General features: G+C 38.5%; 1 protein-coding gene and 1 pseudogene across 3 annotated transcripts; one reads left to right on the top strand and one right to left on the bottom strand.

Moving 5' to 3' along the window:
* Positions 1–657: 657 nt before the first annotated feature.
* On the bottom strand, positions 658–12,460 carry LOC130678992 (dual specificity tyrosine-phosphorylation-regulated kinase 2-like). Of its 3 annotated transcripts, none has more exons than XM_057486588.1 (3): positions 12,015–12,460; positions 11,376–11,524; positions 658–4,974 (listed from the first exon to the last, which is right to left on the bottom strand). In XM_057486588.1, exons 1-3 carry the CDS (start codon positions 12,061–12,063, stop codon positions 4,801–4,803), a joined length of 372 nt encoding a protein of 123 aa, XP_057342571.1. In that variant the 5' UTR covers positions 12,064–12,460; the 3' UTR covers positions 658–4,800. The 3 variants fall into 3 exon arrangements, with proteins under 3 accessions (XP_057342571.1, XP_057342572.1, XP_057342573.1); XM_057486589.1 differs by having other exon boundaries at positions 658–4,905; positions 12,015–12,458; XM_057486590.1 differs by lacking the exon at positions 658–4,974 and adding an exon at positions 9,836–10,165.
* A 1,662-nt stretch (positions 12,461–14,122) lies between these two features.
* Positions 14,123–25,312, top strand: part of LOC130679250 (centrosomal protein of 290 kDa-like) — a 33,500-nt pseudogene continuing 22,310 nt past the window's right edge.

The following is a 25,312-nucleotide window of genomic DNA, read 5'->3' as shown; positions in this document are numbered from 1 at the left end:
ACACACACACACACTGGCAAAGTCTGAGATGGATAAATTAATTAGTTTGAGTAGTAATTATTTCACTATATTTATATCAAAACATCATGTTGCATCCTTTATATATATACAATTTATTTTTAAAGTTTTAATGAAAAATAAAATTTGACTCAATAAAGAAAAAAGAATATAGGGGCAATAGCAGAATTCAAGAGACCACTCGGGGGCCTGCTGTAGGATCATCTGGTCAGGGATGGTGGCAGCAGAATTAGCAAGAAGTGGTCAATTTGGGTCACGCTTTTGAGGCGGAGCGTATGGAGCTTGATAGACTGTCCTGTGGTAGGAATGAAGGAGGGACCAGACTCAAGAGTGACTCCAGGGTTTTCCTTATGTAACACAGAGTAGCATGATTGTGGTACATCTCACCCTTGGTATAGCAAAGCAGTAGTTCATTTTCTTACTTAGCCTTCAAATATGCAGAAGACACTGCTTGACGCTACCAGAAAATGCATGCTGGACGTGGCTAGGGGCACATATCTGGTTATTAACGTGCAATATAGAGCATATCCTAACATGAGGCTCGTTCCTGGTCTGGGCAAAGGGACTTGCTCCTTGGGTTTTTTATGGAAATACACATTAGTTGAGAATGACTGAATCCATGCTATGAGACAAGAAATGTATACTTAACTAAATATATATATTTACTAAATGGCTACTTAATACACAGACTACCCTGAATGGTACACAGTGGAGCGCGTGTCACAGAGGAAAGCTCAGTCTCTGTTGGGACGCAGATGCTGCCTGTATCCTCTCTCTTTGTGCATCATCCCCATCCTTCTGATTCCTCTTGTGTTTCATGATGTTTCCACCTTATGAAGATCAGGGTCCTTGTTTTCCACCTGTAATGATGTACTTGCTCAACTTGCTCATTAAAAACAGTCCATTGCATTTCTAATGGTGCTTATTTTCTCCCAACTCCTGGCAAAATCACCAATTTCTTATTATTCAGTACTCACATTATTGATGAGTGAAACTATAATCCAAGCCTTTTACTAGGAAAGCAATCCCCATTTTGGTGCCCCACCTGAAAATGGAATTACCACGTAAACTGAAACACTGACGCTTCCTGGCAGCACATCATTACCTGGCCTCAAGCCTCCACTAGGTAACCCTTTCCTGCGCCTTTAGTGTACCTAGTCACATGAAATATATTGAAAGACATTCTCTTTGTATTTAGCTAAAAATTACTCACACACATACACACACAGAGTTCCAATTCCAATTCGGGGGACTCCTAAATGAAAAAGAGAAATGTACACTGAATATGTATAAACTGGATTTCAGCTGAAAGAGCTGTGGTTATAAAGTGACATAATACTTGCAATAAATGTCTAAAAAATCAGCTGTGAACTCACCTGTGCTGTATGCAAAAACTGCAACTCTGACATGCAAATGTGATCTAACTCATCAGAAATGTCCCCAAAAATATACATATCACTGAGTGCAAACACAGGCTCAGAAGTTTTTTTGCTTCAGCATCCATAAAAAATCTCATTATTGCTGCTTGGGCAATTTACCTCAGATTGTGGTTTACGATTCCTGAAGCAGTTAGCAGGTATTCTGCTTTTTTATTACAAGTTTGTATTATTTATTACAAGTTTGTAATTCTTTAAAACGTTCCATTTCACAAGTTTGTAATTCTGAAATGATGTGCACTGTGTTCTCCGAGAATACAAATCGGGCTGACAGTCATCATCCCATATTTAGACTATCCTGCTGGCTTTATACTCTAAATACTGTCTCTTGGATCACACTGGATCTTGAGGTATAACTGAGGCTCCCTGTGACCTGAGTCAGGGCAACCATCCCAAGTTTATTCTTGACTAAAGAGGAGTTTTAAAATTGTATTTTCATATGTATGACAGGGAAACTTCTCTTCAAATACTTTCCACACCTGTTTGCTAGTACCTATAATTAAGTTATGCCATAAATATAACATCATAACATAATACCATGACATTGTCTTGTCATTCTAGAATTTTTGATACTGGCTAAAGTTTGAATCATTCCAGGCCTGACATTTCAGTAATCTGGGAATGAGATCTAATAAAGAAACAGAACCTAGGACTGAGTCGAGGGACAATATCTAGGACAGCAGATGTGTGTGCGCACATGCACATGTGTGTTTATATGTGCTCAGAATTAGGCTGCTATTTCTGTCTCCAAGTCTCAGTCATCCTTTATTTTGCTGCAATTTTTTATTCTTAAAAATGGTAGAATCAAATAAGCCCAATTTTCCTGTAGAAATGATTTGCACAAAGAAGCTGGAGATAGTTTAATCTAATTGCTAATCATACAGGCTACATGATTTCTCAGGAAAGAAGATAAAAACTAACATTGATAGGCACTGGACATGTCAAGAGCATCACAACTATTATCTTAATTTTCCCAACAACCTTAGAAGGTCATTGTTGTTGTTCCCAATTTAGTGAGAAGCAAAGTAGGCAAGGTCACAGGTCTGTTAGCCACACAGGCAGGACTCAAACCTAAATCCTTCTGATGCATCATCTCGTGTAATTTTCACATTCTATACACAAGTGGGGATCTTCCTTTCTTCCTATACAAGTGTATAGTTAGAGCTCATTTTTGAAGGCAGATAGACCTAGGTTCACATCTTTATTCTTAAAAAAGGAAGAGTCAAATGAGCCCAATTTTTCTGAATGGTGTCTTCTCCATCTGTAATTTCCACCACTGGGTCAAATTCAGAATTAATTGCTGGCTTCTCTTAGTGCTTCTGAAATTGAAGGGCTGGGCATTTTGACATTGTGTCAACTGCTATTTTCATTTATGCTAAAGAAAAATATTTCTTTAAAGAAATTATCATGCTTACAGTGTTTCTGTACACAACAGATTTTTATGTAGTTTATATGTATTTTCTCTGTCAAACTGTGCTTCCTTTATGTCAAATGAGCAGGGCAAGATTAAAGTGCTGGCTCTTGAAGGGACGAACTCTTGGGCTGATAGATCATGAAAATATACACTGCCCCTAAAATTATATGCTCTTCATCTAATGATTTTTAAGTAAATGCTTACTTTTAAGTAAATGCTTACTTCCAAAGAATAGGATCATCAATATGACATAATGCAATAATGACTTATACATAGTAGTAACCATATGCACACATAAATACACACATAATTTATAACTCACAATAACCCTATGAGGAAAGTATTATTATTACCATTTTACAGACACATTAACTTGACCAAGTCACACAGCTAGACAGTGGTGGGGACAGCATTACAAATCAGAGACAAAATGAAGACTTATTCAATTGTTGGTGTTCTACATGGAAAAAATATAGATCTCTACCTTAACAAGGCCCAGCTAGATTAAGATATATATGTAAAATATAGAATTTTACACATTAGAAGAAAATATAGAAATAAATTCATAATACTGGTGGTAAGGAAGATTTTCTTTTATAAAAATCAAAAAGAAAAATGATAAAAACACATTTGATAAATTTTACATCAAAATTAAAAGTGTATAGTCAATAAAAACACATAATCAACATTGAAGTAAGAGACACAAAAGACAGAGGTAACCAAATTCATACACAGAATATTTTTGAAACCTTCAAAAATCTACTAGAAAATGAAGAATAAGCCCACAGAAAATGGACAAAGAATATGAACAGATAATAATCGTAAGAGGAAAACCAAATAGACTAACAAAATACTCAGCTATTTGAAAAATGAAAATTCGAACAAGAATCACCATGAAATTATCAAGAATGGTGATGTTAGCAAGGATGCAGGGAAATGGGAACACTATACATTGCTGGAGAAATAAACTGGAACAAGCATTTTGGATATTGCAATATGGCAATAAAACATTAAAATGGAATTCTAAATATAGGCATATATCCTGGAATGGTTCTTGCATTTATGCTCAAGGAAACTGTAGAAAGCTATTCATGTGTATTGGAAAGCATAATAGAATTTATGACAGCATAACACAAAGGAAAAAGAAAGCCACCTAAATATTCATTAGAAATGAATAAATACCATGACTAATATTCATAAAATAGAATTCTATATAAGTTAAGAGAAATAATCTATTTTTATACATTTTATAAGTGACTTTATTTTATACATATATACATATGTATATATTTATCTTTATACATATTTTTATACATATATATATATATATATCATACCTGTTATCAACATGGAAAATTTCAAAACCTACTCCTCTGTGAAAAAAATAATTCATAGGTCAATGCTGACATTATATATTTCAGATATACTTTCTTTAAAAAGATACAAATGCAAAATTTTATTAATTTTTTTATAGCTATAAAAACAAAAATTGTATTAATTAGAAAGTAAACTTTAAAATATTTGAATTAATTAAGGTAATTGGGGCAAAATAGAAAAGACTAAATATTGGATTAATTAGCATAATTTGGGAAACACAGGTATAACAAAGGATTAATTAAATTCAAGCAACATATCTATGAAAACAAAATATTAATTAGGTAATTAATTTGAATGACTAGATTAACAAAAAAATTCTAAAATTTCAGTGGCTTAACCCAATAATTTTTATTTCTTGCTCATATGACAGTCCAGTGCACATTTTCTTGCCATCATATATTCCTTCATGAAGTGATTCAGTGATTCAGACCCCTGCAATTTTTAAAGTCTGACATCCAAAAAAAAATGAACATCTTTTAGGACCTTGCCCACAGAAGGGAAAAGAGATGTAGAGTGAGCACATCTGCTTCTTAAGAGCTTTGGTAAGAAGTGACTTCAATCATTCCACCGAGGAGAAACAGTCACAAGGCTGCTCCTAGAGAGACGAGGAGTTTGGACACGGAGCCACTGCCTGACAGGCACTTCCTCGGCGGCTCTAAGCTGGGAGAAGGAGAGCGAGAGTGTCAGCAAACAGCCGGCCATATGTAACTCTCCGCATCTAGCGTGCTCCTATAAACAGAAGTGCACCAGAAAGTGGGAGAGAAGGTGAACCCAAGAAGGCTTCATCTTAATCTGTATCATTTTGTAGGAAAAAAAATTGATGTATATCAAATGTAGATGGAGGAACAGCTCCAGGAGCTATCATTGTAGACGGCTTTGCTATAACGTTAACGAGGTGTGGTAGAGATGGAGGGATGTGGCTGAGTCTGTTAGAATTCCTCTTTGCACCCCATTGGTTCTGTGTGGCCCATCAAGTATTTTGTTTATCAAACATTTAATCTTTTCATATTCCTGTGAGTTGCTTCCCTTTTCCTTTGAAGTGTCAAGCCTACCCCCTGGTCCAGGATGAAGTAATCTCCTTCTCCCTCACTGTCTTTGGAACCCATGTCTATACGTAATTAAGCTTTGTTTTTTCTACTGTTAGTCTGTCTCATGTGTCAGTTTGATTCTTAGACCAGCTAGAAGAACCTTGAAGGGGTAGAGGAAATTTCCTCCTCCCCAGCAACATTAAAAAAACTAGCTGTATGGGGCTTCCCAGGTTTACCTTCTAACCTTTTCCTCCAATCCTCTTCCTGGACCTCATGAACTTATTCTTGTCTCTCCTCACAGCAGACCCCTCATTATCCCTGAATATGTAATGAATCTGCTCCTCTTTCCTTTGCTGCTGCTGTTTCCCCTTGCCTCTGGCTTTGCCCATCTCCTGAGGCTCTTCATGCAGTATTTTTTTTGAGGGGGGAGGGATGGGGAGTGGTGTCAAAACCACACCCGATTTTGGGCCTTGATGGCTTGCAGCTAAAAAAATCTTCGTGTCACAGTGGCAAATCTTGGGGCAGCCTGCCATTGGTCCCCACAATGTCAAATGCACACTAAGGGATATGGCACACAGAGATGGTAGAGACTGTGGCTGTGTTTTCTAGCTGGACCCAGCTGTGTGAATTTGGGCTTATCATCTCTGATATTTAATATCTGAACTCTAATTTCTCTACTTGTCAAGTGAGGATAAAATGCAGAATCGAGCTTTAACTTAAAGACACTGTAATAACTATCTAGCAAGTATTTACTATATACAACTGTTGTGCTTTGCATGGATTATCCCAGTTTTTAGAAAATACTGTTATACTTTAGATATTACTATCCATATTTTACCATAGAGGAAACTGAGATAAAATGATTTTCAAGTAAGTGGGTAGAGTATGATTAAAACAAAGATCTGTCTAATCCAAAGTCCATGTTTTTAAGCAGTATACATTTATGTCTGGCACATAATACATGTTCAATAAATGTTAGTTAGAAATAATAGTAGTAGTAGCAATAGTTAGTAGTGGTAATTACAGTTTATACATAGGAAAAGGAAATATAGTGGTGAAAATTGTAGTAACAGTAGTAGTAGTCTACAGAGAAATAAACAAAGGGTTTTTTTGTTATTGTTTTCATAGAAAAAATAGCATGATTATATTTGAATTCTACAACACAACTCTGGAGGACGTATATTTCAAAGATGCATTTAGGGAGAAAGTTTCTAGAGCTTCAAAGGCCATTTATTTAGGAGGTTATTTCATTTATTTAGGAGGTTATCTCCCTCTCTCTCTCTATTCCATTTCTATCTCTATCTCTCTATCTCTTCTTGCACATACACCAAGGAAAGGACCCCGTGAAAACATACCATCTGCAAGCAAGTCAGGAAGAGATCTCACCAAAAACAGAATCAACTGAACCCTGGTCTTGAACTCCCAACTAGGAGAAAACAGATGCTGTTATTTAAGCCACCCAGCTTTGGCAGCCCAAGCAGACAAAGATACATACGAAGGAGTTTGGACCTTGTCGTGTAGGTCAAAACCTTCCAAAGTTCAGTTCCTGGACCATCTGCATTGGGATCTCCCAGAGGCTCTTCCAAATACAGATAACCCACATTCGCTGAATCAGACCCTCTCAGAGTGGGGCCTAGGAATCTGCATTTTTACAAATACAAGGAAGGCAGTGAGGACAGAGAAGAGAAAAAAAACACAAAGGAAATAAGAAATGCCCAGGAAATGGTCTTCACTGGCCACTGTCAATGGCTTCCCCAGAAAGTGGGGCTAACCAGCATGAGACTACATTCAAACTGGAAACCAGACCTCTCTTGCCAGATCTGGGGCCAGGGCTTGGATGCAAGGCATGAATGATAAGGGCAAGCCAGGCCAGCAATAGCTCAATAAACCCTCCCCGCAATGGTGGGGGTTCTGCTGATGGTGACTGTTCCCAAGACAGGCATGAAGGGTGGGGCACAAAGGCTGGCCTGGGCCAGGGCCCAGCTGTGGCTGCCTCTCTGTGCTAAGGGTTGGGGTTCTGAGTCAGCCCCTCAGTAAGGGGCAACAGACTTGGGGAAGAGTGAGCAGTCTTGGCTGGTAAAAGGAAGAGAGCCAAGTCCAGATCTTTCTCCTTTAAATGGCCACATCTTCCCTTTGAGAAATGAATAGAGACATGAGGGGGTCTCCTTAAGTCCCAGCCGATCCTCTGTCAGATGGGAATTCCATGAGATGACCCCCCAGTTCTGCGTTGAACTGTGATTTGGCACGATTTGAGTTGAGCAGGAGTCAGTCAGTTCGAGTCTTTGCAGCACTGGTATTCCACAGGGATGTATGTATTCAAGCCCTGTCTCTGGTATTTCCAAACGAGGAGCCCTGGGTCAATTATGCAACTGTTCTGAATGTCAGTTTCTCTTACCTGTAAAATGGGGATTATATATGACCTACCTCATAAGGTTATTGTGAGGACTAAATGAGATTATGCACGGACAGTGTTTACACAGTACCTGGCACATAGTTGACACTTACTGTCAACAGCTATTATTTTTATTGTTTTGTTGTTGATGATATCATTTTCATAGAATAAGGACTTTCAATAAGGCAGATCTCTGCTTATCCAGTGGGTGTGATACTTTCATCAACTTGCTCAAAAATTCTGAATTTCAGTTTCCTTGTTTTACAAATGGAGGTAATGATTCCAACATGGTAGGCTGTTTCTGAAACCAGTGAGATGATGTATAGAAAGGTGCCTTGCACCCAATCCTAGATCCCACCTTTCAGAAAAGCAAAAGTCCCCATGAATCAGGAATGCCTCCAAATACCTCCACAAGCTTCCATTTCTTCCCCTTGAAATGTGCTTTGGAATTCCTAATACGATGGAATGCTCCCTAGGTAAAAATTGCCTTTCTTGGGGACTTTGTTTCTCAATGTCCCTAAAAAGGTGCCGAAAAAGTACCAAGACAACATGCCCCCAGGCTTAACAAGACACCACTTCATGCTTTTCCACAAATCCCATTCCTTTAACACATGGTGTAATGCTTTTGTAATACTTTCAATAAAAAGACAGCCATAGATCCAGAAAATAAATAAATAACACGATGAAACATGCTGAGTTTGGATTCAGTTATTAGCCTTGCACAATATACATTTAAGTGGCAAAAATCTCCACCAATAACCCGGAAACTAGCTCAACTCGGTCTTCTTTCCAGAGAAACAAAAATTCTCAGCCCTTACCACCACCACCACCTAACCACTTGGACTTATGAGTTGAGCTTCTGAGTTGAGCTTGACTACCCTTCCCTACATGGATAAGTCGCCAAAGATGCAGACAGCTCTAGGAATCTGTGGTGCAGAGAAAGAGGGGGAACACTTTCCAGTTGGAACCACTAGGAGTGTTGAAGCTGTCGGCAGCTAAGAAGCTAAAGAAATTAATTTGCCTCTGTGAAATTGGCACCAGATTTCAAAGGTGTTGATGAATCAGCTGTTCCAGACACCTTTGATCTCCAGGAGGGAATCTGTTTATCTATGGATAAGAGTTGCCTCCAGGTAAAAACTACCCAGGCATCCTGCCCATCTTCTTGGGAGATTTTAGGCTGGCAGTGCCCTCACAGCCCCCAACAGAATCAACCCCAGATGTTCAGCAGTCAAGGTAAAAAAATCAGACTGCTCTTAATGTTCTGCAGTCCTGAGGAATGGGGAACACAGAGCAAAGTAAAGACCATGGCTTCAGAGTCACAGACCTGAGTCCAAACTCTGGATCTGCCACTTCTCAGGTGTGCAAATTATTGAACCTTCTTGAATCGCGATCTTCATATCTGTGAAATGGGAGCATTGCCTTTCATTAAACTGTCCTGAATGTCAGTTTCTCTTACCTGTAAAATGGGGATTATATATGACCTACCTCATAAGGTTATTGTGAGGACTAAATGAGATTATGCATGGACAGTGACCTGGCACATAGTTGACACTTACTGTCAACAGCTATTATTTTTATTGTTTTGTTGTTGATATCATTTTCATAGAATAAGGACTTTCAATAAGGCAGATCTCTGCTTATCCAGTGGGTGTGATACTTTCATCAACTTGCTCAAAAATTTACAAATGGAGGTAATGATTCCAACATGGTAGTTTCTCTTACCTGTAAAATGGGGATTATATATGACCTATTTCATAAGGTTATTGTGAGGACTAAATGAGATTATGCATGGACAGTGTTTACACAGTACCTGGCACATAGTTGACACTTACTGTCAACAGCTATTATTTTTATTGTTTTGTTGTTGATGATATCATTTTCATAGAATAAGGACTTTCATAGAATAAGGATTCATCAGACGTGTGTGTGTGTGTGTGTAATGGCCTTAACTCTGGTTCAAAAATCATGCCAGCCCTTTGCTGTGACAGGCAGCATCACATCACAGAGTGGTGCAAAGCAGTAACCCAAAATGAGATTCTCTTCGAAAAATGCCCCTTTTGGTGTTCATGCTCTTTCCAGAGTCAGAGGGAATAACCAGCGATTTGACTGTTGAAGACCTGTTGGAGCTATTGCCAATATAAGGAAATAAGTACAAATGAAAGGGAGTGAATTGGATTAATTAAGGATATTATCACTTGCTCTGTTTAATTACCTCCTAGCAGCCGTTCCCAAACTGCTGTCAGATGCTAGCATGTATGCCCAGAAATAAAAAAAGGAAGGGTCAAATGATCTCAGGAAATGATCCATCTTTGAGATTCACAATTCATATTAACCTGTGAAAGACTCCTTTGAGTCCAGAAGCCAAGAATCCCATTTAAGTTTGTTACCTTGGGAGGCTGGCTCAGGACTCAGGAAAATATAGGCTTTAATCCGAAAGCTGACCCCAGTGTGGTTATCTTGAGCACCTTCCTTTAACCTCTCTGTGCCTCAGTTTCTTCCTCTGTGAAGTGGGGATAATAAGGGTCATGAGGGTCAAATGGATGACACACACAGCATGGGTCCTATGGATAATTAGGGCTTTAAAGATAATGATGATTTTCCAACCTGCATTGACCATATGTTGGGCAAAGTTTGGACAAAGCAGAGCAAATGGGGAGATGTGAAAAGGAGTGCCTTGCGGGTTAAAGAAGAAGCCCCTTAAGAGTCAGGCTTCTTACCTGTTTGTAGCAGAATATTTGGTGAATAAAGTTCAATACCGACGCCTGTCAGATGCTGGGGCATAGGGGAGTAGACTGAATGTGATCATTGCCACTCAGAACTTAGGGTCACGCAAGTTTCTGTTGAGTTCACAGCTCGTGAGTCGCTGCCAGAAGCCACTGGCCACATGTTCTAGGCAGATGAAAGCCCAGCTTCCTTCCCAGGCTCTGAATACCACAGGCGAAAGCCTTGAAGGCCAACACAGACCCCGAGCTAAGAAACAAAAGGGCCGCCAGCAACCTTGTCTCTGAGCTCATCACTCCAGAGGAACTGATGGTAGCCAGCCCCGCAGAGGACAAACAGCTTGCAGGGCACGTGTGTCTGGTCAAAGCTGGAGGCTTCAGCGCTCATTAGCGCTGGGCTCCTGGGAGCCCGCCAGCCCTGGGGTCTCTCATGGAGTTCGCAAGGCCCAGCGCATTGCCAGAAAGCTGCCTCGGATCCCAGCACAGAACGTGGAAATGTGCTACCTCCTTGGCCCCTGACCACTTAATCAGTAAGAACTTAAGAGAGGGAGAGCGGGAGAGAAAGGCAGGACGGCCTGGCAGTCCCCTAACACAGATCTGTTTCTATAAATACCCACTACCCAATGTGGTGGACGGGCGAGGGATGTTTATCCGGACAGGGAAAGGAGCTCTGGGAAGCAAGGACGAAAAAGGAGGGAAAAGAGAAGGAAACCAGCAGGGAGGAAGTTCAGAGGAAAAGGAGGGCAGGGGTGGGCGGGCTCCGCAGCGGGAGTGGGGGACCCACGCCACGGATCTTCCTTTGTGGCTGCAGCTTCGGCCTCCTCGCCCAAAAGACGGAGGACGGCATCCAGGAGTGGCCACCGGCCAGGGGCGTGGAGACACTCGCTCTTGGACCTCTCCTCTCCCGGCGTCAGAACCGCTCAAGTCCAGTGTTTATGCCCGGGCCCTCCCGCACCCCGTCCCCCGGGCCTCCCTCGGGCTTGGTCTCACCGTGTGGGCTGCGGCGGCAGCGTTGCTGGCCCGGAGAGGCGGCAGGGCGATGGGGGAGGGCGGGCCGGTCCCCACTCCGGTCCGAGGGGCCCCGCGCCGAGCCCCGGGGGAAGACTGAAGCTGATGAATGGCGCTGTCCCCTCCTTGGCCTGGGAACCACGCGCGGGAGGAGACAAAAGAGGGTCAGGGGGGCGTCACCCAGGCCCCGTCGCCCCGCCCCGCCCCTCTGGGCAGCAAACCCCGCTCTCCCTACGACAGATCCCCGACTCTAGAAACCGCCGTCCGGGGGGCCGACGCGGCGCCTGGGACGGGGATCCCCAGCGCGCACCCACGGGCGGGGCTCGGGCAGCTGCAAAGTTCAGTAGGGCCCAAGCGAGAGTTCGCGACCCCGCGGGGGAGCCGCGCTGGGCCGGAGCTCGGAGCCCCACGTTGCAGGCCGGGAAAAGGACTGGACTGCAGAGCGCGACGGCCCAGCCAAGCCCGGGCGGGAGGAGGCCCGGCAGGCTCGGAGGGCTCCACTCGGAGAAGCCTCCCGGCCCGCGTGCAACGATGAGCAGAACCGAGGCGAGGGCGCGCCGTCCGCGCCTCGAGGGTGGCCCGGGGGCGAAAGCGCGGCGCGGGGGCCCCGGCCCTCCTTACCCGTCGGGTAGGCGGCGGGAGCGGCGGCCGAAGGTTTCCTGGTTAACATGGCCGCTGGAGGAGAAAATGCATTTCAGGGCTGCAGTCTCCGCCGCCGCCGCCTCGTCGTCCCTTTCGCGGGTCTCCCGCGCCTCCTCGCCGCCTCGCGTCCGCTACAGCCAGACACACACAGTCCGCTGTATCCCCTCGGCCCGGGCTCGCCGCCGCGAGCCCCGCGCTCTCCTCCTCGCCGCCGCCGCCGTCCTCCTCTTCCTCGGGCGGCTGCAGCAACCCCCGGCCCGAGCACATGCATCGCCCTTCCCTGCGCGCCGCTGGCCTCCCTGATTCCCTCACATAGGGCGCGGAGGAGCGGGCTGCGCCGCCAGGACCCACACGCTCGGAGCCTCCTCCCGTGATCGCGGGCGCCCGGGCGCCCGCGCACACTGGCTTTCTCTCCCGCGCGCGCGCGCGCGCGCAGGGCGAGTCCCGGGAGGACAACCCCGCCTCCACTCCGGGCCACCGCGGGTGCAGGCCCCGCCCCCAGATCCCGCCTCCCCCGCCCAGCCACACACTCGAGTGTACACCCCGCCCGCACCAGGTCTCCCACAGAAGTCCCTCCCCGCGGCCCAATCATCTGCATGGCCACCCCTCCACTCCCCGGAAAACTGCAGCCTCTGCTCGCCCTCTGCCTCCCCCACTCACCCCCCACCCGGCATCTGCATCGCCCACCTTGGCTCCCCTACTAACGACCTTTTCCTCCCCAGCCTCCAGCCCCTGCAGGACCCCTCTTTTTCCCTACCGTGTAAACCTACCGCTCCTCTCCTAGCGAAATCACTGCAAGACCCCTCGTCTTCCATGGGCGCCCCCAAACACAAATTATTGCAGCTTTTCGAACCTAATGGCTGCTCACAAACAATACCACCCTCCTCCCTGGTCCCAGTGGCTCATCCACCCCCAATTTATCATCTCAATAACTTAGTTGTGCAAGAATCACCTCGGTAAGTCAAGTCCAGTAGAGGGCCGCAATGTAGCCCGGTGACCCCGAGTGTAGGCGAAGGAGGGAACTGCCTTCCCACTTCCACCTCCACCTCCACCACGCACACCCACCCCGATTTACTGACACCAAGTGACCGCTCTCCAGTCGCTAGGACAAGGGGAGGCAGAGGTGCGTGTGGACTGCTGCTGGGGAAGCTGCTGGCTGCGGGTTTGTCGTGTATGGCCTTTATTATGTTGAGGTACTTGCCCTGTATAGCCATTTTGTTGAGAGTTTTTATCATGAATGGATGTTGAATTTTGTCGAATGCTTTTTCAGCGTCTATGGAGATGTTCATGTGGTTTTTGTCCTTTTTGTTGATGTGGTGGATGATGTTGATGGATTTTCAAATGTTGTACCATCCTTTCATCCCTAAGTTGAGTCCCACTTGGTCATGGTGTATGATCCTCTTCATGTATTTTTGAATTCAGTTTGCTAATATTTTGTTGAGTATTTTTGCATCTATGTTCATGAGGGATATTGGTCTGTAATTTTCTTTTTTGGTGGGGTCTTTGCCTGGTGTTGGTATTAGTGTGATGCTGGCTTCACAGAATGAGTTTGGAGGTATTCCCTCCTTTTCTGTTTTTTGGAAAACTTTAAGGAGAATGGGTATTATGTCTTCTCTATATGTCTGATAAAATTCCACGGTAAATCCATATGGCCCAGGGGTTTTGCTCTTGGGTAGTTTTTTGATAACTGGTGATGAGTTTTTAATCAATATGAGGAAATCTGACTTATCTGTCACACTGAACTAAAATTATTCCAGCTCAGAAGTAAAATGCATTTTACTTTCCCTGCGTAAACTTATCACAGTAGTCATATAAGAAATTTGATAACTTACCATCAAGCTCTCCCCTTTTTTTGGAATTCTAGTTTAAGTGTATAATCTTTCTTCTTCACATTTTTGATAACTTGTAAATTAAAATAAGAAATAAAAACATACATCTACATAGAGAATCTAGGAATTTTAAATTTCTTTATTAACTTCTTAAGTTATAAACCCACTTAATATCTTATTCTAGCTATGCCAAACTATGATAATAAGTGTCTTATGAAAAAAAGTGTGGGGGTGTTCTTTGACCATATACATTAGAAGATGCGGTACATGTCCAGTTTGAGATAATGTTTTACTTTAGACCTTCTCAACATTTAATATGATACTATGAATCATGATTTTCAAGGGGGAAGGATGTTGGAAATGGAGTTTTTTTTTCAGACCACTTGTTAACCTCTCATAGAATTATGTTTCATGAAAACAGTTTAGAAAACTTGACTTTGGTATTTCATATAGAGAACAGATATTGGAAACTAATGGCTTTTCCAAAGGTCTAGAAATTTGAAATTCTGGTATTTACTTAGAGAATGTAACTTAATCATTCAGGAAATATCTTATCACTTTGTAGACTGAGATTTCTGATATTGCCAAAAGGCAAGTCAACATTTTGATGCACAACAACAATCCAGGGAAAAGGAAGTAGAGTCCATCAGAATGCAACTGTCAGACTACCAGGTGTGTACAGGGTTGGCTCTTCTACTCAGATTTGTTCCTTTTTCCTAAATTTACATTAGATATTGGAGTGATTTCATACCTTCAGTCAGAGGATATATCAAATAGAAGCTCCTGTTATTACTGATTGTATAACCTGATTTGAAAAACTTTTTAATTTGAAATACCATTAAGTACTCTTTAATTTGAAATGCCATGAAATTTCATAACACAGAAAAAGCATTTAAATGCCCACAAAATGCATTGTGCTGGCTGCTCATCAAAGTTGAAGTCGGGGAGGGGAAATACCAAATCTCTCATAACAGTATTTTCTCTTGTATTTATATGTAGCTTTTCACACATTCTCACATTATACATTTATTTAGGATTAAAAAAATGTCCACACCAGTCTAATACCAGAATTCTTTTTTACATATGGGAGTTAAAAAAAAAAACAGTGATATTGCAACTGTTAATTAATTAGATGCCAGATTTGGATTTAGAATGTTTGATTCTGATTCTTTTATAAATTTTTGATCATTCATATTAAAGCAAGGCTAGATTTTTGTAGTCTTTCAAGTACCACACTTTTAAATTTTATTTAGTAAGTTGTGATTTTCTAAATCCATGATAAGTTGCACTGGAAAAACTTGAAACTTACCACAAATATTTGTTTATATTAGGCACAGTGATGAAAAGTTGCTGATTGCCAAGTTGCACCAACACATTGTCTCTCTTCAAGTGAGCGAAGCTACTGCGCTTGGTAAGTTGGAGTCAATCACATCCAAACTGCAGAAGGTGGAGGCCTATAATTTGCGCTTAGAGCAGAAACGATGAGAAAGAACAGGCTCTCTGTTATGCCCGTTCCGAGGGGAGAAACAACAAAACATCTGTCCCAAACAATTCAGTCTCTACGACGACAGTTCAGTGGAGCCTTACCCTTGGCACAAGAGGAGAAGTTCTCTAAAACAATGATTCAGTTACAAAATGACAAACTTAAGATAATGCAAGAAATGAAAAATTCTCAGCAAGAACATAGAAATATGGAGAACAAAGCCATGGAAATGGAATTAAAATTAAAGGGGCTGGAAGAGTTAATAAGCACATTAAAGGATGCCAGGGGAGCCCAGAAGGTACATTGTTTTAGTTCAATATTTCCAAAAGTTATGTAATAATTTTAAGTTCTTAACGTGCCTATATGAAAAATACTTAACATACAATAAAAATTCCAATTATAATTTATTAATTTAGATTCCTGAAATTAGGAGTATTGATGATTTGTATGTCTATTTATAAAAATAAAATGAGATTCTTCTAAGTGATAGTTTTAGTAGAAGTGCTTAGATTTTGTAATATCAAAAAATTTTAAATACCGTGTATATTTATTAAATACTAATTATAATTATTCATAAACATAATATTTATCAGTTGAATTCCACCCTTCATAATAAGATTACCCTTCATAATCTGTTCAAAATTACTTATAAGTAATAGGCCCACAGTTATTTTTCAGTATAATTTAATTTTGCCCTCATTTGGTCAGAGTTAAGCGGAAAAGTTACATATTTACATAAGTACCCAATAAATAGATGAAAGTAAATAAATAAATGAAAGTGAATTTTAGTCATCTCCATTCCAACATAAGGATGTTTTAGGCTAAGCCACCACATATCTTAGAAAAGTCTATGAAATTTCTAAATAAACTGCCATGTGGCTCAATTAAGGAGTTTTATTTCTTTATTATAGGATATCCATTAATTTCAATTTAAATCATTTTAATCAATACAGATATATATTATATATGTAGTATTTACATTTGTATATGTAATTTATACATTTTTAGGTAATCAATTGGCATATGAAAATAGAAGAACTTCATCTTCAAGAGCTTAAACTAAATCGAGAATTAATCAAGGATAAAGAAGAAATAAAATATTTGAATAATATAATTTCTGAATATGACCATACAATCAGCAGTCTAGAGGAAGAAATAAAAATTCCAATTATAATTTATTAATTTAGACTCCTGAAATTAGGAGTATTGATGGTTTGTATGCCTATTTATAAAAATAAAATGAGATTCTTCTAAGCGATAGTTTTAGTAGAAGTGCTTAGATTTTGTAATATCAAAAAATTTTGTACAGCAGAACAAGGTTTCATTTAATATTTATTTTGGTGTTTTGTTGCTAAGATTTTAAAGATAAGAACATCATAGTTAAAGATAACTATGTTATTCCTCTTAGTGAATATATTTCCCATTATTATTGTGTTTGAAATATTGTTTCCTATTTTCCAAAGCTTTCTAAAATTGCATAGCTATGTTGTAATAGTAGTATTAAACTTAAAAGGAATAATGCCCAATTTATTTGGTAAGTTAATTTTTATTTCATTATTGGTTATTTGCCTTCTTCCTGTTACAAGTTACTACTGGCTCTCGCTGATGGAGCAGGAGATGGCAGCTCGGTGCAGCATGAAGTCCATGGGCTTTGGAGGCAGATGAAATTCACTCAGCACGATTGCTTGTCTTAGAAATTTTGTTATTCCTTCTCCGAGAGTTAAGGAGGCAAATAGCTAATACTGAAATACCTGTATTTATGCTCGCACTGCCTTCGGGTCTTAGCTCAAATGCCTTACTTACCACAGAGACAGACCTTCATTAGCCACCAAGTGTATTGCTTACTTGTATACTACATACAGGTAAATCCTACCACCAGGATTCTCCAGGTGGGGATTATCTAGCTTCATTTTTCTCTATAGCACTCATCACCCTCTGACAAACTACATACTTAGTCATTTATTTACTGTTTACCCCACACTAGTATATACGTTCCATGGTCAAAGGGATTTGGTTTTGTTCATTGCTTTGTTTTTATTGCCTAGAATAATGCTTGGCACATGGTACATGTCATTAAATATGTTCTGGATGGGCACATGGATGGACTGACAGTCTGACCCCACATGTGCCTACTTCTGCGATCGTAGGCAAATTACTTCCCCTCTCTGAGTTTTCTTCCCTTTTCTTCCTAAAAGGAGAAGAATGATAGTGACCTCAAAGGGTTTGTTCTGTGATTAAAAATAAGAAATGTATGTAAAAGTTCCTGTTATATGCTAGGTGAGTGTCTGTGTATATGAACAAAAAAAGAACCTTCTCTTTTCAGTTTCATGAAGAAAGGCAAATGGCCTGGGATCAAAGAGAAGTTGTGCTGGAACATCAACTAGACATTTTTGACCGTCAGCAAAATGAAATATTAAGTGCAGCACAAAAGGTATTAATTCAGTAGCATGTACTTTTTTAGAAGTCAGATAGAATTTTAATTAATGTTTTTTATATTTCCAATATAAGTGGTGTTTAACCATGTTTTGTCATACTAGTTGTACAAATTAATATTGTTCTTCTAAATGCTGCAACTGCGTTTTTTTAATGTTGTATCTTAATAGTTTGAAGAGGCTACAGGATCAATGCCAGACCCTAGTTTACCCCTTCCAAATCAACTTGAGATTGCTCTAAGAAAAATTAAGGAGAATGTTCGAGTAATCCTAGAAACACGGGCCACTTGTAAATCACTAGAAGAGGTAATTAGAACAATTTGCACTTTGATCAGTGTATTATTGGGTATGTTTGTGGAATTTTCCAAATATTTTTTAACAAGGGTGAAGTGTAGAATGATGAATCTGTTGGTAATTCCATTCTCCTTTTCCACTCTCCGATAATGTTTCTCATAGCCAATGAAGAAAAGCATGTATAGCTAATTTGAATTTACAACCCATTTAATTACTACTTGTCACTTTTGGGCATTCTGATCAGTAGAAGTGACCTTGAAAGGAAACAAAAAGCATTTATTTGTAGTTTTATGATGTATGTTTTATCCTTATATATTTCTATTTTATTTTGAAGTGTATGTTGTATACTCTGAATCAGTTTTCAGTTCATTCATTTTATGGGTGGCTCAAGCATTAGAAGGAGAGCTAGAAATTACTTCTTAGTTTAATAGAGGTCTTAAATTTGGTTAATAGGTGATCAAATCTGTATTAAAGAGAAAATAATATAAACGAAATATTTTCATTTTAGTTTACATCTAAACATATTAATTGTAAATACATTTAAAAGTAACTTTGCAAGTAAAATTGTACATTTGTAATTAATTGAGGAAACTTAGATTTTCTTCAGTAATTGGAGTATTAGTCATTTATATGAGTTGCCCGAGTTACTTAAAATATTTGTCTTAATCCTTTGAACAGTGAGCATTTTTTCTGTTTTGTTTTAATAAACTTCAGATTTTATAGTAATGATTCATTGTCTTGGACCTAACATTTGAATTTTTATACTCAGCTTACCTTTATGGATGGATTGTTCTTCTAGTGTTGTGGACCAAAATAAAAGTCAATGGACCAAAATAAAATGAATGATTTATTATATTTCTTTTCTAAATCCAGCACTATCAGACATTTCTAGTTTTAAAACTACAAGATCTAAATAAATTACCTTAATTCAATTTCATTTTCATCATAACAATGAAGTTTCTAATGTGTGATAATATTATAAATAAATGAAGTACACATGCAGTAACTGAACTGTCACCCGAGTTTAATCAATTTAACCTTATTTTTTACATCATACTTACAATAGCCAAATAATATTTAATGAAGTGAAACTCCTTTTTTTTTGGTTTATAACTACTCTAAAATTCAGATGAAACTTTTTTGAAAGAAGAAAATATACTTAAATCATTTCTTATGATTTATCTTTGCAGAAACTGAAAGAAAAAGAATCTGCTTTATGGTTAGCAGAGCAAAATATTCTATCAAGAGACAAAGTCATCAGTGAACTGAGGCTTCGATTACCAGCCACTGCAGAACGAGAAAAGCTTATAGCCAAACTAGGCATAAAGGAAGTAGAACCAAAATCACAGTATACATTGAAAATTGCTCATCAGACCATTGCAAACATGCAAGCAAGGTTAAATCAAAAGAAAGAAGTGTTAAAGAAGTATCAACATCTTCTGGAAAAAGCCAGAGAGGTATTATGTTATGCTATTTCATTTATTATGTATTTTAGTCAAATGTCAAATATTATTCTGCCTTGAAGTGGTAGTTCATTTCTTACTTTCAAATCATTCTATCTAGGAATTGTTACTTTCATGTGATTGGATTAGAAATCTGTCAGTAAAACTGGCAGTTTGTGTATGTGTATCTTTCTCTTATGGACTGACTAAACCAGGAAAGCCGTCTTGGTGAGACCATATAATTTTGAAAAATATCAAATTGAGTTTATAGGTAAAGACAGGCAAAGATAAGAAGGAAATCTATCACACTAGTCATCAGTGTAAATCAGATTTGCTAGAACTTTGTGGGGGGAAGGGGAAAAAACATTTAAAACATTTTTTAGAAATAAGTTAAAAGACGATTGGTATTATTCTAGTATTAAAAGTAAATCATGATCAAGGTTGTCAACTTGAACATGTGCTAGAGGAAATGCATACTGGTGTAAATGTATACAGGCAGATAATTGTTCCTTTCCAATCATAGGAATCTTGGAAGATTAAAGATAATAAAATATTTAAGATCTTCAGAATGTGACTATATTTAAATCTTAATTTAAGGTAACAGTTTTCATTTGCTGTAAAACAGGAGCAAAGAGAAATTGTTAAGAAGCACGAGGAAGACCTTCATATTCTTCATCATAAACTAGAACTACAGGCTGATAGTTCACTCAGTAAATTCAAACAAACAGCTCAGGTAAGATCTAATAACTTTATTCAATTCTTTATTGATTTTTGAGACCATATAATAGAAAATTTAACACTCTTGGGTATTTTGTTTTTTGTTTTTGTAGTAGAAGCCACCTACCTTTTGTTGCTGGAATAATCTACAAAACACAACTCTTGTCATTCTTTTCCCTATATCTACAACCTTTATTAGCTCACTGCTGCCTACAAAATCATGTACCTTAGCCATGTACTCAGAGGCTTCCAAGATCTGACCCCATTCTACCTTTTCAAATTCTGCTCATTATATGTTTACCTACATCTAACTGCTTTTTCTGTTCTAAATTCAGGTTACATTTGCCTCTTTAAATCCTTGCCTTCTTTATGTGTGAAATGGCCTATCTTTCATCTCCAGACATGCAAACATTAGCATCGTGGAGTTTTAACTCATTAATTCAGTCAACACTTGTTGATCCTCCACTACATTGAGGTACTTTGGGAATACAAAGAATGAGATCTCTGTGTCCTGTCTTCTTTAAGCCTTCATTGCCCATTAAATCAGTAAATTTTAGATTAGATACTATATTTTGATCATTTGAGGGAACCAAATCAAAATGATGGAGTATGTATGGCATTGAATTTTATATGCTCGTGGCTAACTTACTCATATTTTACAGGATTTAATAAAACAGTCTCCTACTCCAGTTCCTACTAACAAGCATTTTATTCGCCTGGCTGAGATGGAACAGATGGTAGCAGAACAAGATGACTCTCTCTCCTCAATTTGATCAAACTAAAAAAAGTATTTCAAGATTTAGAGAGACAAAAAGAAATCACTGAATTAAAAGTCAGAGATTTGAAAATATCAAATTATGGTAAGTATTAGAAATATAAAAATAGACAAATGGTAATAATGATATAATGAGGATAAATGCATACATTTGCTGTGTTGTGCACTGATCTAAAAAGTTGATGTATATTATTTCATTTTATCCTCAGGACTGCTTAAATAGATTTTATTCTCCCCATTTTTCACATAGGTAACTAGGCCACAGAAAGGCTCAGTAAAATGCCTAAGGGCAGGGTTGTAAGCCATGATTTAAACCTAGTCAATCTAACTAAAAAATCAACCTACATTCTTGTCTAGAATTTTGTTTTTAACATATTTAAACTTTTGCTTCATCATCTGTAAAATGGAAATGATGGTACATACCCTGGGTCTTTCAGAGGGGTTATATGAAGGTCAAATGATACTGTATATGAAAAAATACTTTGCAAATTATAAGGCAACATATAAATGTAAAACTATAGTCTACAACTTTTAACAGTTCTGACACACAACAGAGGTTCAACAAATACTTGTTGAATGAAAAATCAACTATTTTTTTATTAACCATGTGCCAGTAAAAATCACAGCAGCCATTCTTTGTATTAGAGATTCTCAACATTGAATTTATCAGAATGCAGATTGTAAACCTAAAGTAGGCTTATAGTTATGTATTATGTAGTCTTTGTAGAACTCTCTCTCTGAGCTTTTATTTCTTATCTGAAAAAATGAGAAAGTGGTACTACTTGACTGTATAATTCCATTCCAGCTCTGAAGCTCTTATTAGAACCTTTAATTATTTACCCAAGATGCCTCAGACAAAATTAACACTATTTTTGCTTTATTAAGAAGCTGCCCCTTCTAAGAAATTACTTTCTAAAAGAAAAGGGGATTAGCAGTAACATACTATCTTTTTAATCTAGTTTTCCCCATTCTGTTTAACTGTATACCTGAGATGTTACTTTTGGTACCGTAAGTTTCTGTCATGTTTTGGAGTATAGAAGTTGCTTGTGCTTTTGAATTTAATTCCTGGAGGTAAAAAAAATCATCTTTTGAAATTGCCTGCTATGTATAATTATTGCCACATGAAATACTTGAGTAGTTGTTTTATACTTCACCAGATCATTTTAGCCTAAAATCATACTTTTATTCTCTGTGTGCACATTGGTATGCATATTGTAATGTGTCTTTGGAAATTATAGATCTGTGTTTTATTTAGTAAAACCTTATATTTTCCAATTGGATGATTAAAGTGACACGTTTTCACTGTAAGCAACAAGTCTCAGAATCTCCATATTGATAACCTTATTAATGTAGTGTCTATATACACAGTGAACTGGATATAATTCAATGTATCAGACTTACTAACTAAAGCTGATAATATATCCATTTCCATATGTATAGAGACATCTATTACTTATAGATAAAATTCTAATGACTTTGGGACCATAAGCAAACTAGTAATTCATGTGACTTCTGCGGGAGTTTACGTTTTGTCTGCATCACGGCCCTATGGGGTGGTAGTTCTCAAGAGGGAGTTTTGCACTCCTCCCCTGGGGACCTCTGGCAATGTCTGGAAACATTTTTGATGGTCACCACTAGGGGGTGCTGCTGGCACATGGGTAGAAGCAAGGGAGGCTGCTAAACCTGTCAGTGCACAGGACAGCCCTCCCCACAAAGAATTATCCAGTCAAAAATGACAATAGTTTTGGGGTTGAGAAACCATGATGTAGAGGAAGTCACGTCTTGCTGGAGGCAGTAGTTAAAGTGCTATGTTTTGTTCATTCTCTGTGTTGTTTGTCTAGAGTCACAAAATTACTTGATGCAATTATTGCCAAAAAATAGGAGACAGAAACTAGAGGGAAAAAAAGTTATTTTATGTAAGTTTAAGAAAGCTAAGTGAATAATGAATTGTTCTTTTGGATTTGGATCAAGACTTAGTTTGGAAGAATATTTAGGACCAAGCATTTGCTCTTCATAAAATTTATATCAGTCAAAGTGTTAATTGGAGGAACCAGTCTATCAGATCCAAATGTTTTCTTCTATTAGGCTCCAAGAAAACCGTGCAGAGGAAGTGAAAAAAGTGAAAGGAGCAGTAGAGGACTTAAGGTGTCTTCTGTCCCAGTCACAAAAGGAGTCACAGAGTTTAAAATCTGAACTTCAGGCTCAAAAAGAAGCAAATCCCAGAGCTCCAACAACCACAATGCGAAATCTGGTAGATCGACTCAAGAGTTAGCCTTGAAAGAGAAACAGCAAAAAGTAAGTAACATTAGAAAACTAACAACATTTTGGAAATAACGTGTGGGAGATGGCTCTTAAGAGAAGACATGAAACAGATGATAGTGTATCTGTCTGCTTTAATGAAAAGTATGAGTCTTACTTCATGCTGTCAAGCGAGGTCTCAAGATAATTAGTTTAAATAGCCCTATTGGTGGTGATTTTAAATGTGTAGTCCAATTTACCTTTTTGTGTTGTCATCAGTCTGATTTGTGGGTTGTCTGTAGGAAATAAGGGAAAATCTTAACTCTATCTTTCCCCTCTTTTCTACTGAGGTCTTACGATACTACGGCTATTTTGAACAATCTGAATAATTGAACAATTTTGAGCAATTTGGGGTATTAAGAGGGAGATAGGACAGTGGGAAGGAAAGATTTAAGAAGCAAGTCACAGAGATAGTTTGATGAGGAGTTTGTCAGTGGCATTTCTGATTTATTAGTTTTTTAAATTTCTCTCAGTGTTAATATACACAATTGTTTTAAGAAGTGCTTCTATTTTCTCTGTGCTGGCTCATGTTTATTGGCAAATTTTAAGCCTTTTCCAATCCTATAACTTTCATTGTCTACTTAAATTCAATTATACTGAGAAATTCTGATAAATAGTTAAACTTGGATATTTGTAAATAAAACATACCTGTTTTCTGAATTGCAAATTGTTTGATTTGATGCTGAGTTACTATTATCAAGATCTTGAACTGTCACATTCAATTTGGAAAGAATTGAGTGCAATTAGTAAAGGAGATTCATTTGAAAGGGTTGGGTGGTTTGTAAGTTACACCTGATTAAGCACATGGTATTTTAGGAAAATAGTTAAAAGTAATAAAGCATGAGTTGTTTTTTTGTATTACATATTGCTCATATAAAATACCAACTTTTTTTTTTTAATGTATGTATGTTGTAATTTTTAGGCACTTAGTCGAGCACTTTTGGAACTCCGGGCAGAAATGACAGTGGCAGCTGAGGAACGTATTATTTTTGCAACTTCTCAGAAAGAGGCAAATCTTAATGTTCAACAAATTGTTGATTGACATACTAAAGAGCTAAAGGTGAGCACAGGCATTACTATAACAAAATTTCTGACAATTACCATGCAGAGAATCCCCTTTGATATGTAATAATTCTGATAATGAATATTCTGATGAATTATTGGTAGAGAGATACACACATATTCACACACTTTTGAACAATAGCTATCTTTATTGAATTTAGGCACTGATTATCACCTTGAAGATTAGCAAAGGATAGGCCATGATAAGCTACTCTTCCTAATAGAATTAAATTTAAGAAACATATATAGGATTTTTACTTATATGTTAAAAAGTGAGATAGATGTGTAGTTTTTTATTTCTTTAGTCTTATCAGAATTTTCTAATTTTTGCTTGCCCATAATGTTAATTAGCTTTCCTTTCCCCCCACCCCAAAATAGTTTATGGAAATCATGTAGCTCTTGACATATTGGTGACTCTAAAGCCTTTTTTTTTGGAAGTTCTTTACTTTTTGGCAATGCATTTTATAATTTTCTAACCTGATCATTAGATTTGGCGATTAAAATGTTTTTTTATAAAACGTGTATTTCATAATGATTTTCAAATTTGTTTACACAAAGTTTCATATATTATGCAGGAAATAAAAAATTTGCTTTCTATATGTTTTATTTTATTTATAATTTTCATTTGCTCTTATTTTCTTTGTACATGCCTTTCAGCACCATTAAACTGTCTAGAGACTGGGTTTTACTTAGATTTTTTAAGTCTTGCATTGTACCCATCAAGCTTATGAGCATAGTTGACAGGAAAACTCTATTTACTTAATAATATGTTAATACAAATAGCCCTTTGTTGATGTCTCTAACACCTTTCTCTTTGCCTGAAATGTCTTCTGTTGAATTCTTCATATTTCTCAGGTCCTTTTTCTTGAAGTTTTTTTCTGACTTCTCCAGGACAATTTATGTTTTTCTTCTAACTACATTATAATACTACTAATTTCCCTTGAG

Source organism: Manis pentadactyla, chromosome 10 (genome assembly GCF_030020395.1).
Source record: "Manis pentadactyla isolate mManPen7 chromosome 10, mManPen7.hap1, whole genome shotgun sequence".
Taxonomy (NCBI): domain Eukaryota; kingdom Metazoa; phylum Chordata; class Mammalia; order Pholidota; family Manidae; genus Manis; species Manis pentadactyla.
Note: the sequence above shows the minus strand (reverse complement) of the source record. Positions and strands in the feature narration are given on the sequence as shown.